General features: G+C 42.3%; 1 protein-coding gene across 2 annotated transcripts in view; it reads right to left on the bottom strand.

Annotated features, from left to right (window-relative positions):
* The window catches only part of NT5E (5'-nucleotidase ecto), a 52538-nt gene that overhangs the window by 29295 nt on the left and 9042 nt on the right, over positions 1 to 14201 (bottom strand). For both annotated transcript variants that reach the window (XM_045498948.1, XM_045498949.1), the window contains exon 2: positions 4812 to 5034. In XM_045498948.1, the coding sequence (XP_045354904.1) occupies positions 4812 to 5034 (223 nt within the window). The remainder of the gene's footprint in view (positions 1 to 4811; positions 5035 to 14201) is intronic.

The raw sequence follows: 14201 nt of genomic DNA, 5'->3' as shown, positions 1-14201 counted from the left end.
ATCCTTTATCCAGCAAGTCTGTCATTTAGAATAGAAGGAGAGATAAAGGTCTTCCCAAACAAACAAAAACTGAAGGAATTTGTCACCACTAAACCAGCCCTACAAGAGATCCTAAGGGGGACCCTGTGAGACAAAATACCAGAGACATCACTACAAGCATAAAACATACAGACATCACAATGACTCTAAACCCGTATCTTTCTATAATAACACTGAATGTAAATGGATTAAATGCGCCAACCAAAAGACATAGGGTATCAGAATGGATAAAAAAACAAGACCCATCTATTTGCTGTCTACAAGAGACTCATTTTAGACCTGAGGACACCTTTAGATTGAGAGTGAGGGGATGGAGAACTATTTATCATGCTACTGGAAGCCAAAAGAAAGCTGGAGTAGCCATACTTATATCAGACAAACTAGACTTTAAATTAAAGGCTGTAACAAGAGATGAAGAAGGACATTATATAATAGTTACAGGGTCTATCCATCAGGAAGAGCTAACAATTATAAATGTCTATGCGCCGAATACCGGAGCCCCCAAATATATAAAACAACTACTCATAAACATAAGCAACCTTATTGATAAGAATGTGGTAATTGCAGGGGACTTTAACACCCCACTTACAGAAATGGATAGATCATCTAGACACACGGTCAATAAAGAAACAAGGGCCCTGAATGAGACATTGGATCAGATGGACTTGACAGATATATTTAGAACTCTGCATCCCAAAGCAACAGAATATACTTTCTTCTCGAGTGCACATGGAACATTCTCCAAGATAGATCATATACTGGGTCACAAAACAGCCCTCCATAAGTTTACCAGAATGAAATTATACCATGCATACTTTCAGACCACAATGCTATGAAGCTTGAAATCAACCACAGGAAAAAGTCTGGAAAACCTCCAAAAGCATGGAGGTTAAAGAACACCCTACTAACGAATGAGTGGGTCAACCAGGCAATTAGAGAAGAAATTAAAAAATATATGGAAACAAACGAAAATGAAAATACAACAATCCAAATGCTTTGGGACGCGGCGAAGGCAGTCCTGAGAGGAAAATACATTGCAATCCAGGCCTATCTCAAGAAACAAGAAAAATCCCAAATACAAAATCTAACAGCACACCTAAAGGAAATAGAAGCAGAACAGCAAAGGCAGCCTAAACCCAGCAGAAGAAGAGAAATAATAAAGATCAGAGCAGAAATAAACAATATAGAGTCTAAAAAAACTGTAGAGCAGATCAACGAAAGAAGAGTTGGTTTTTTGAAAAAATAAACAAAATTGACAAACCTCTAGCCAGGCTTCTCAAAAAGAAAAGGGAGATGACCCAAATAGATAAAATCATGAATGAAAATGGAATGATTACAACCAATCCCTCAGAGATACAAACAATTATCAGGGAATACTATGAAAAATTATATGCCAACAAATTGGACAACCTGGAAGAAATGGACAAATTCCTGAACACCCACACTCTTCCAAAACTCAATCAGGAGGAAATAGAAAGCTTGAACAGACCCATAACCAGCGAAGAAATTGAATCGGTTATCAAAAATCTCCCAACAAATAAGAGTCCAGGACCAGATGGCTTCCCAGGGGAGTTCTACCAGACGTTTAAAGCAGAGATAATACCTATCCTTCTCAAGCTATTCCAAGAAATAGAAAGGGAAGGAAAACTTCCAGACTCATTCTATGAAGCCAGTATTACTTTGATTCCTAAACCAGACAGAGACCCAGTAAAAAAAGAGAACTACCGGCCAATATCCCTGATGAATATGGATGCAAAAATTCTCAATAAGATACTAGCAAATCGAATTCAACGGCATATAAAAAGAATTATTCACCATGATCAAGTGGGATTCATTCCTGGGATGCAGGGCTGGTTCAACATTCGCAAATCAATCAACGTGATACATCACATTAACAAAAAAAAAGAGAAGAAATATATGATCCTGTCAATCGATGCAGAAAAGGCCTTTGACAAAATCCAGCACCCTTTCTTAATAAAAACCCTTGAGAAAGTCGGGATAGAAGGAACATACTTAAAGATCATAAAAGCCATTTATGAAAAGCCCACAGCTAACATTATCCTCAACGGGGGAAAAACTGAGAGCTTTTTCCCTGAGATCAGGAACACGACAGGGATGCCCACTCTCACTGCTGTTGTTTAACATAGTGCTGGAAGTTCTAGCATCAGCAATCAGACAACAAAAGGAAATCAAAGGCATCAAAATTGGCAAAGATGAAGTCAAGCTTTCGCTTTTTGCAGATGACATGATACTATACATGGAAAATCCGATAGACTCCACCAAAAGTCTGCTAGAATTGATACATGAATTCAGCAAAGTCGCAGGATACAAAATCAATGTACAGAAATCAGTTGCATTCTTACACACTAACAATGAAGCAACAGAAAGACAAATAAAGAAACTGATCCCATTCACAATTGCACCAAGAAGCATAAAATACCTAGGAATAAATCTAACCAAAGATGTAAAAGATCTGTATGCTGAAAACTATAGAAAGCTTACGAAGGAAATTGAAGAAGATTTAAAGAAATGGAAACATTCCCTGCTCATGGATTGGAAAAATAAATATTGTCAAAATGTCAATACTACCCAAAGCTATCTACACATTCAATGTAATCCCAATCAAAATTGCACCAGCATTCTTTTCGAAACTAGAACAAGCAATCCTAAAATTCATATGGAACCACAAAAGGCCCCGAATAGCCAAAGGAATTTTGAAGAAGAAGACCAAAGCAGGAGGCATCACAATCCCAGACTTTAGCCTCTACTACAAAGCTGTCATCATCAAGACAGCATGGTATTGGCACAAAAACAGACACATAGACCAATGGAATAGAATAGAAACCCCAGAACTAGACCCACAAACATATGGTCAACTCATCTTTGACAAAGCAGGAAAGAACATCCAATGGAAAAAAGACAGCCTCTTTAACAAATGGTGCTGGGAGAACTGGACAGCAACATGCAGAAGGTTGAAACTAGACCACTTTCTCACACCATTCACAAAAATAAACTCAAAATGGATAAAGGACCTGAATGTGAGACAGGAAACCATCAAAACCCTAGAGGAGAAAGCAGGAAAAGACCTCTCTGACCTCAGCCGTAGCAATCTCTTACTCGACACATCCCCAAAGGCAAGGGAATTAAAAGCAAAAGTGAATTACTGGGACCTTATGAAGATAAAAAGCTTCTGCACAGCAAAGGAAACAACCAACAAAACTAAAAGGCAACCAACGGAATAGGAAAAGATATTTGTAAATGACATATCAGACAAAGGGCTAGTATCCAGAATCTATAAAGAGCTCACCAAACTCCACACCCGAAAAACAAATAACCCAGTGAAGAAATGGGCAGAAAACATGAATAGACACTTCTCTAAAGAAGACATCCGGATGGCCAACAGGCACATGAAAAGATGTTCAGCGTCGCTCCTTATCAGGGAAATACAAATCAAAACCACACTCAGGTATCACCTCACGCCAGTCAGAGTGGCCAAAATGAACAAATCAGGAGACTATAGATGCTGGAGAGGATGTGGAGAAACGGGAACCCTCTTGCACTGTTGGTGGGAATGCAAATTGGTGCAGCCGCTCTGGAAAGCAGTGTGGAGGTTCCTCAGAAAATTAAAAATAGACCTACCCTATGACCCAGCAATAGCACTGCTAGGAATTTATCCAAGGGATACAGGAGTACTGATGCATAGGGGCACTTGTACCCCAATGTTCATAGCAGCACTCTCAACAATAGCCAAATTATGGAAAGAGCCTAAATGTCCATCAACTGATGAATGGATAAAGAAATTGTGGTTTATATACACAATGGAATACTACGTGGCAATGAGAAAAAATGAAATATGGCCTTTTGTAGCAACGTGGATGGAACTGGAGAGTGTGATGCTAAGTGAAATAAGCCATACAGAGAAAGACAGATACCATATGGTTTCACTCTTATGTGGATCCTGAGAAACGTAACAGGAACCCATGGTGGAGGGGGAGGAAAAAAGAAAAAAAAAAAAAAAAAAAAAAGAGGTTAGAGTGGGAGAGAGCCAAAGCATAAGAGACTGTTAAAAAATGAGAACAAACTGAGGGTTGATGGGGGGTGGGAGGTAGGAGAGGGTGGGTGATGGGTATTGAGGAGGGCACCTTTTGGGATGAGCACTGGGTGTTTTATGGAAACCAATTTGACAATAAATTTCATATATTATAAAAAATAAATAAATAAATAAATAAATAAATAAAATTTCTATTCAAAATGGAAAAAAATAAATAAATAAAAATAAAAAACTAAGCCAATTAAATTAATACTGATATTTAGGCCCAAGACCATAAAGAAACCAATTTTTTTTCTTAGCACCAATTATGCTATGGATAAGCAAAAGAAAACAAAACTGGAAAATAGAGTCACCATCCACTGTAAATCTTTCGAGTATTTACTGGATGATTCAGCTAGCATGGAAACAATTATAGAAAAATATAGAAGGTATTGCTTGGTGCTCACTGAAAAAAGGTGGCTTCTTGTACTTATACTCCATTTACTGAATTCTTACATGTTGCTATTTTGGAATAAAAATTGAGTGATTTAAAAAAAAAAAAAAAAAAAAAAAGAACAATGTGGAAGTCACCAGACTGGTTTTATCAATGTTAACCTAAGTACGCCATTTGCCCAACACAGCACGCTGTTCCTACTCCTGCCTACAGCCCATACAAATAATGCCAAGCTCTGATTTAATACATCTATTTGCAAGCAACAAGTGCTATAAAAGTAGAAAATACCTGGATTTGAGAGATAAGGGGTTTCTTTTGAAGTATATCCAACAATTCCCACAACTTCATCCCCAACAGGAAGAATTTTATATGGCAAATAAAGTCCTGATATTTGAGATGCTAGTGGCCCCTTCGCTTTAATATTTGCACTCAGAATTGGAAATCTGGCCTCTTTGAGGAGTGGATCAATCAGTCCTTCTACGCCATTATCAAATTCGTGATTTCCCAGTACCTAGTAGAAAGGGAAAAGAGAACTAGAATTAGGTACTCTGGAATTTCTGCAAAAACAAAAATATACTGTAAAGAATACTACATTAGCCCAGTGGCTCCCAAACTTGATAGGGTTCTAGGAGGCTGATGGCATGACCTCTGTCGTCCTCACAACAGGTGATTTTACTCAGTGACCCTGGCGCTGGGCCCATGGACACACAGATCATCAGGTTCATTTGAGAACTGCTTCCCACATCCCACAGCACCTACTGAAGGGGCATCAGTCCATGTAAGAGTCACTTGCAACGCTGTCCCTGCTGTCCTCAGATGTGGGGCAAGTTGGAGAGTCTGCCATTTCCTAAGCTCTGCCCAGGCTTTGCAGGTTGGTTTCTCTCATAAACCCACATTTCAACCCCCCAATGCAATTGTTTCAACATCCCATCTGCTGGGAGAACCATTAAAGTCAACAGGACTTTAGCAAAAGGCGACTGGAAATGTATTGTTGGTAGAGATGCCAGTGACCTCTCCTCCTCTGGTGTCCACATCGTCTCGGTCATTTCTCCTTTATGTTCCCACAACTATGTCTTCCCAAGGGCTGTGTGGTCCTCTAATTCTTTGGGGAAAATGAAGATCCCCCAAGGTAACAGGAGATGGCATTCTCTGCATTTTGCAGGGGGGCACGGGTTTTCTCCTTCGGGCAGCTCTGGGCCGTCGTGGGTTTCATTCCCAGCAGCTTCGCGTCCCAGGAAGATCAAGATGGTGAAATGTTCACCAACCTTCAGGGCATTGTTAACCCACTCAGAACGCAGGACTTGGTGGGGAGCTGGCATGGTTTACAGGCAGCCTCACCTCCCACCTTCTTTGCTCTCTCCCATTCCTCACTGCTCTGGGAGAGGCTACTCGGTGCAAAACAACCTCTTTGACATCTGGCAGCTTCCCCCAGAGTAATACTGACAAAACACGCATTCCAGCCACCTCCTCTGAAAAACCCTCCGCCCCTTTCTCCCTTGGCCCTAGCATAAGCCCATGTCCCCCAGGCACCTACCTTCCTGTGCTGGCTGCAAGGCTGTTTTGCTAACTCAGTACTCAAACTAGTGAATCTCAAACTCTCCCACGGCACGCCTGATTTTGCTTCACTTTGCTGTTCATCTGGGAATAGACCTGAAAGTGCTGACTGGTGACCTCTCAACCCAGATTAGGGCCCTCCTGCATTCTCTTACAGGCCCCACTCCTTTCCTTCCTAGCACATTGCATACTCCAAAGGCATGTTTAGCATGTCCGTGGAGTCCTCGCCAGACTGTGTGCTCCCTGAGCCACCATGTCCTGCTGTCCTCACCCTGCTCGGCGCTGCAGCCCTTCTCCACCCACACAGGTGCCCCTCTGAACATCTGTGGCTCAAAGAATTGTGTGTTTATGTCCTCATGCATATGTTTATACAGAGCAATACAATGTCTTCACATTCCCACACACCTGTCTCCCTAATGAGAGTAAGATTTTCTGAATTTGCCTCCTCCCCCACCTCCTCCCCCACCTCGGAGTATCCATCTTTACTTCTTCCTCTTAACTAATGATTTCTCTCTTAAAGGCTGACCTAAGTCTTAAAGGACCTCCCAGCCTTGGGTAATCATCTTTTTATCATCTCTTTGTTACTTACTATTTTTAATGTTTGTTTATTTTTGAGAGAGAGACAGAGTGCGAGCAGGGGAGGGGCAGAGAGAGGGACACACAGAATCTGAAGTAGGCTCCAGACTCTGAGCTGTCAGCACAGAGTCGATGCGGGGCCCAAACCCACGAACCACCATGAGATCATGACCTGAGCCGAAGTCAGATGCTTAACCAACCGAGCCACCCAGGTGCCCCCTTTTTATCTTCTCTTTAGAACACCATGATTTCTTCCTGTGGTGAAATCAGTCTCTCTTATGAGATTACAATTAACTATCTTGCTTAATTGTAAAGTCTCAAAAAGTGAATATTTCTATCATTCTTCATGGAGGATTATCCAATGTGTCAGTCACCTTGCAGTTTACCAACAGCAATATATTGGTACCATTTGGCAATGGTTGGAGTTACCTTTTTCATTTATTTGTGGTTGTCTCCTTGCATGGTTGTCAACCTCGCGTGGTTGTCTCCCACTTTAACGGGTGGTGGGTGTCAGAAATAAAGTCTTGAAGACAAGACCAGGTCTCAGAGAACCTTATGGCTCAAAGAGCTCAGGAGTGTTGAGTTTTATCACAAGAGCAGCAAAGAGTCCCTGTAGGACCTTAAAGTCGAGATTGACAAGATAAGCTTTGCATTTTAGAAAGATTATTCTGGCAGCACTATGTTGAATGGTTTAGAGAAGGGAATGGCACCAGCGGAAAGCCAGTGTGGGAGCTGATGCAGTGATCCAAGAGGGAACAGTGAGGACTGCATGCAGGGGAATGGATGGAACCAAAACATTGAGGCAAAGGTGGGATACTGGTTGTGGTGGGGTGGGGGGGGCAGTGGTTGGTGAGGAAGAGCGAGTGGGGGGCATTCAGCTGCCCAGGGATTTCTGGCTTTATTGACAGGATGGTGATGGCAGCTTGGGCCAACATGAGGATTTCTGGGGGAAGGGGCTTTGAACACAGTAAATGTCGGTTCTTGTGAGTCCTTGGAGGGAAGTGGCCATGTGGCAGTTGGACATAGACGTTAGCACTACCATGCGAGGTTAGCACTACCAATCATGAGCTTGACCTGAGCACACTTCTAAATCACAGCTTCCTCTGGAAGGGCAGCAAATGAACAAAGCAAAGGTTGTAATGAAAATGAGTCAGCATTTACCAAGCACTTGCCACACGCCAGCATCGTGCAAAGTGATTTTGTTAAGAAAGACTGATTTTGTGCTGTGAGATTGGTATTATTACTAATATCATTTTACAGATGAGGAAAACTGAGACCCAGAGACATAATGAATTGTTCAAGGTCACGCAATTAGTGAGTGGTAGAGCTGGGATCAGAACCACTTATGTTTGACTGCAACCTTCTTAACCACTATGCTTATATACAAAGAGCTCTGCATAAGGCCTGGTATATATAGGGATTACTCAAAATAAAATCCTAAGTACCTGCAGTTTTCCATGCTTGGACTTATCTTTGTCCCTTTGTATATAATACATAAATGATGATTGGTAGATCTAAATATAGATAGGTAGATGAATAGAAACGATAGAATAGAATAGGGTAGAATAGAATAGAAATTTCTTTTTTACACCATGCCTTTACTACTTTATTCAATCAATGGCTTTAGCTCCTGAAGTGTGATGATCCTTCTAGAAGCGACACTTCCCATGGACTCTTCATTGAGCTCCCTCTCTGAGTTAGGTGCACATTCTCTGCTCTACTGCTCACCTCTGTGCAGCGCCTGCACCTGCCTCCTGAACCCCTCTAGCGCCTAGCAGTCTGTGGAGAAGAGCAGGGAGGCACCGCTGAATGAATACATGAATGAGCAGAAGAATCTCTAACAAATTTCTTTCTTCTATACACAGCTAACTTTTCCTACAAAAATGTATTCCTTTGCAGAAAACTGCCTTTGTAAATACTTACTTTCCTATAAACTCATATTTTCATTTCCCCACCATGACTTTCTCCGACCCATTTCTCCTCCATTGCATTCACTACAAGTTCATCATTCATAAGCTCTTCAGAAGGAATATCATACCACTTGCTTGAGAACACCACACTCCCTGCAGGCAAACAGCAGATGCTCAAGAAATGTGTTAAATAAATTGATTTTTTAAAGTTTTAATTTTAACTCCAGTTAGCTAACACACAATGTTATAGTACAATACAGATGTACCGTACAGAAAAAAATTCTTATTCATTTCTATAATTTTTATTAACATGAAAATACCTTAGGAAGAGTCTGCCCAAGAGCACTCAGAGCAATGAAAGACATCCATGTCCCTTTACATCTTACAGAGCATTTGTAACACACACATAAGAGAATTTATGCAAATTCATACTGCAGTATTGTTCCACTTTTCTGGGTCCTATCTAAATATTCCCACCCCTCTCCTTAAGTGCGCTTGTCATTTTTTTTGCTGTTCTGCCCACAGCCTCCCCCATGACTTTAACAACAGATCCTGATCTGAGCTAAACTGTTACCAGCTATTATTGCTATAATCCTCACATCAGGCAAGTGTTTTTTCTGACCCAAATCATATTTTTTTAAGTGTTTTAATGTTTATTTTTGAGAGGGACAGAGACAGACAGCAGGAGTTGGGGTGGGGGGTGGTACAGAGGATCTGAAGTGGGCTCTGCAATGACAGCAGAGAGCCTGATGTGGGGCTCAAACTCATGACCCATGAGATCATGACCTAAGGCGAAGTCGGATGCTCAACGAACTAAGCCACCCAGGTGCCCCTGACCTAAATCATATTCTTATGCTTTCTCCTTCTCTCTTTTATTTTTGCTTTCCAAACATTGCATTTCTAATATCGGGTTCCTTTGTCTACAAGCCCTATTCATTCACTGATTCTAGATGTGACAATCTTGTATATTTTTACCATAAACACTAAATTTCACCAAATGCACTTTTCTGTAACTTAAGAGAGCTGAACCAAACAAAATGACCTCCACCATTGAAATCAGAGAAATTTAATGCGTGCACCTGGTTTAGCCCTGGCTCCCCACCCTCACTGCTTTCTTCATGCAGAAGAAGCCTAAAACACTATTTAAAAAGACAAAAAAGGGGAAAAAAAAAACTGTTACTCTTCTATGAAAAAAACTTTCCTCACTTTCCATCTAGCCCAGCCCAGCATGTTCAACCACCTGAACACCTGAAATACTGCTGCCATTTAAAGCTAAAAACAAATGAAAATGTAAGGACAGGAAGAGATCTGATTCAAAATCCTCTTATTGAATTAACTCTGAGGAACAGAGTCTGATTCGTTTAACATCTTCTTTAGGGGTATGTTAATATTTACATTTGATGTGGATAGTTTGTCAAAGTCTAGTGGCTTTGGAAAAACTCTGTTGACTAAAGATAAAGCCCAGAGAGATTTTCAGGTCATATGAAGCAGTACTGGAAGAATGAAGATATTCTAAGACTTCTGACTCCAAGTTTCTCCCTGGATTATTAAAAATACCCTGCAGTGAGGACCGAGGGAAAGCTTGTGTCTACACTTCGGTTATCATTCTCATGAATTCTGAATACAGGCCAAAATCTACCTTCCCTTTGTGGGTAAACAATTTCCTTATTTTCAGGTGATTATGAGGTGACTACATCTCTTATCATTTTATTTCCAAATGCACTGTGTGCTAAACAGAATTTAAGCTAACATTCAATCACTGTCTCTTGGATACACTGCAAACAAATGCATGATATCATTAATTCCATTCTCCCCTTCTTCCCTACCTCTTCCTCTGTCTATGAAAGATGCCAACTAATTAATTGATCTTTCCCACTTGGTTTGGACTGAGCCTCAGAATCCTTCTTACCTTAGCCCTACAGGGAGTTACTGTCAATCAACTACAGCTGGCACTGGAGATGAAATTGTTTTTCATGCTTGCCCTAATGATTATGTGCAGAATTGATTTATTGACTTCTAACAACAATAAAATATATCCTCAGTGAGTAACAAACGTTAGAGGCAATGCTTTCAAAGAAAGAAGGAAGAATCCTTTCTGACTTTTATTTCCCATGAAATAAAGTGACAGAGAAGGAAAGTGACAGAGAAGTAATTTCCAAGGCTGGACTTGTTGCTGGTTGCCACCAGCAGCCTCCTCCACGTAACCTAGAATTCTGTACTAGCATCATCATGTCTTGTGTGTGCTGCAATGAGAAACTACAGTCTCTCTGACCTCTAGTACCAAACTGGCAAAGAGTTCTGTTTTGAAAGGCTCTGATGAATGGTCACAGCAGGCACAGAGTGGTAATTTTAGCAGGAAACTTGGCCATAGAAGACAAGGAAGGTGCAAATGCCTGGTTGTTGAGAAAGCCTCACAGGCCAGGAACCTGTTAGGCGTCACCTCACACAAAGCCTGCATTCTCAACTGGGCAGCATGTCCCAAAATCAAGCTGTGAAGAGGCCACAGCGGCCCAGTTCTGATGAGCTCCTGGTGTAGCATCTTTGGTCAGACTCTACCTGAAGCAGAGTTTTATTCCAAGCGCTACAAGAAAATATAGATTTTTCCCAAGATTTGAAATGACCCCTCCCCCTCTCCATTTCAGGCTTGCCTGGCTTGAAGCAAGGCAAGGTGGGCAACAGACATTGAAAACGTGCCCACTGGGATAGGGCCAGTGGCCCAGAGGCCTGTTCCCCTTTCCTGTTTCTTATTTCAGGGGACATTGTATGGAACTGTCTGGCAGTGGTCTGGTGGTCACTGTCCTTTCTCCTTCACCCTCCCCATGCTTCCCCACTCCTGCCTGTCTGCTGGCCATTGAGGAGTCCCCTCCAGGTGGACGGCCAGCAGAGAAGGACACTTCTTGCCAATAAGGCTGTAAGACACCTGTGAGGATGCACATGGTCCCAGGGTTAGGAGAGAGCCTTTACAACTCCTAAGAACACCCAGAGAAGCAGGGAGATGCCTGGGCAGCCCTCCCCTTGTCCCCCTGGCTTCCCACTCATGGCCAACCAGCCAGGAAAGACTGTTGCTTCTGCTCCTACACCATCCTCTCTCAGGTGGTCTTCTCTACCACATTCCCACTGCCCCCTCTGCCTCCTCACTTCTCACCCACACCTTTCTGGAGTCTTCAAGTCAGCCTCTTGGCCACCAGGCTCACAAACCTCCTGCCACTGCAGGCCATCAGAATGCATTTCTGAAAACGCGTGTGCAACTGCTTCTAGCCCCTGCTTTGAGTCCCTCCAAGGTCCCTCCAAGGCCTCCTACCTCCCACTGAAATCCTGATCTCCCTGAGCTGGTTCATTTCTTCTGCCAAACTTCAGATGCGATCAGTTCCAGGAACACTAAACCACCCACACTCAATGAGATGCCTTAGATGCTGCTCAAGTGTGATCTTCCTGTGAAGACTTCCGTGGCACCTCCACTGTAGATACCACACTCTGACATACCTTGCATGCACAGCTCTGACAATACATGACCTTGCTGTGGCTGTCTGCTCACACATCTTTCTCCCGCAGACAAGAGTGGCATTGACCATCCCTGCATCCTTGGTGACACCGGATGAATGCCTGGCATCAGTGCCCAGCAGATGTTTACTGAATGAATGATAAAACCACCCACTCCACCTGTCCATTTAAATGGGCTCCACCTTACTCTCTGATTTGGTACGTGAGCCATTAAAACTTTTCAGAGCAAGGCAGGATTTTATTTTTTACAACTTGGTTAATAGTTATTACACAATATTTTGTGAAATGAGAGAAATCAAGTTGCTTGGAAGCTTAGCCAACTGCATTACCATTCCTGGCTGACCCTCTCAGGGCAATTGGCCTGGTTCCCTTGTTTTCATTCTGTGTGTGTGTGTGTGTGTGTGTGTGTGTGTGTGTGTGTGTGTGTGTGTGTTTTAGTTTGTTTTTACTTATTTTTGGGAGAGAGAGAGAGAGCGAGCAGGTGAGGGGTAGAGAGAGACGGCAGAATCTCTGTGCACTGTCAGCGCAGAGCCCAATATGGGGCTCTAACTCACAAACCGTAAGATCATGACCTGAGCTGGTCACTCATCCGACTGAGCCACCCAAGCACCCCTCATTTTCTATTTTAAATTTAGATTTCCACTAATATCTTACTGACCTTTGTGAATGAAGATTTTTTTTTTTTTAAAGTTGGTTGAACTGTTCTGTGTCTTATGTATGTACATGAGAACATTATTTAGATTTCATGATGGCAGTTAGGGAGAAAATGGAACTTTTTAGAGTCTCTTTATATTGGAAATCTGCTGAGGATACCCAACTATCAAAGGATGCCTATGTCTGAATTAGTAAGGGGACATTTCAGATCCTCAGCTTTGTTCACAGAGGACTGTAAAAATTACTAATGATTTGACATAAGGGAAATTTCAAGAAAGTTTTTTTTAAACACAAAAAATATGACAAAAAGAAATGTTAATAGTTAAGATCTTCATGCTACATAGCCCAGCCCTATTCACATATTAACTTATTTAATTCTTATAATGTTATTAGGTAGGTGCTATTATTTGCCCTTTTCCTAGATGGGGAAATGGAGGCACAGGGCTCTCACAACTAGCAAGTGACAGAGCTGAGGTATGAACAAAGGTAGCGAGGCTTAAGCATCCAGGGCCTTAACCATTCTGTCAAACTGCCACTAATGTAAATGCCTGGAAGGGATGGGTATCATTCAACTGGTTTCTTACAGGGCTCTAGAGTGTCAAGTATGTAACAAGGCCCCAGGAAGTCCTTGTCCTCAGGAAGCTGAGAGACAGACAGGGAGAGGGCAAGACATGAGTGCATGCATCCACGCATCCATCCGTGCATACATAAGACATATGGGAACCACAGACAGGGGTGTTTGTGAAACAGCCCAGCAAAGACATGGGCACAGGCTGCTCGCTCAGGACCAAAGGTGCTCAGAGTGGGAGCTTTACCTCTCTGGCACCAGTTAGGGGAAGCTCACAGGCAAGTGGCTGCAACCAAGTGAGGCAATGAAAACATGAGGGCTGAGGTAGTCAAATCTTCTAAGTGAAGACAAGAGGCTTAAACATGATGTTAGAAGAAAAAGGAAGGAAATAATTGATTTAAGGGCAGCGCAGTAGGCATGACACAGAAGAAAATAAATTGTTTTAATCCACAGAAATCAATTGTAATAATGTCAAAAAGCCATTTGTCAGAAATCCACAACATCTGTATTCAGCTAGTCATTGACACACTAGCTCATCTCATTAAGGACTGGAGGCAGCAGCACACCCTTTCATCTAAGGATTGAGGGGAGAGCCTGACCTATTACACAATGGGGCTCAGTTGCCGATCACTCAGGGAAACTCAACAAGGACTTTAAGAGGAGAGGACTACAAATTCGGTTTGGTTTAGTTGATACATTTCTGGAGTTGTGGACCATTTCCGGTGTTGGGTTGTGCTCTCCCTGGCCCCTTAGCCATGGGCCGGGTCATGGTGGTCCTGGCAGGTGAATGTGGCCTCTGACTAAATGACAGAAAAGATCCTGGGGCACGGCCCAGCTCACGTGCACTTCAATGTTTGTTGACCGAATGAATGAACAGGTACTGAACAGACAGCATTTCCCATTTCCCACATCAGA

The sequence above is a fragment of the Leopardus geoffroyi genome, chromosome B2 (assembly GCF_018350155.1).
Source record: "Leopardus geoffroyi isolate Oge1 chromosome B2, O.geoffroyi_Oge1_pat1.0, whole genome shotgun sequence".
NCBI lineage: Eukaryota > Metazoa > Chordata > Mammalia > Carnivora > Felidae > Leopardus > Leopardus geoffroyi.
The sequence above is the reverse complement of the archived record's forward strand: the minus strand, read 5'-3'. Positions and strand labels throughout refer to the sequence as shown.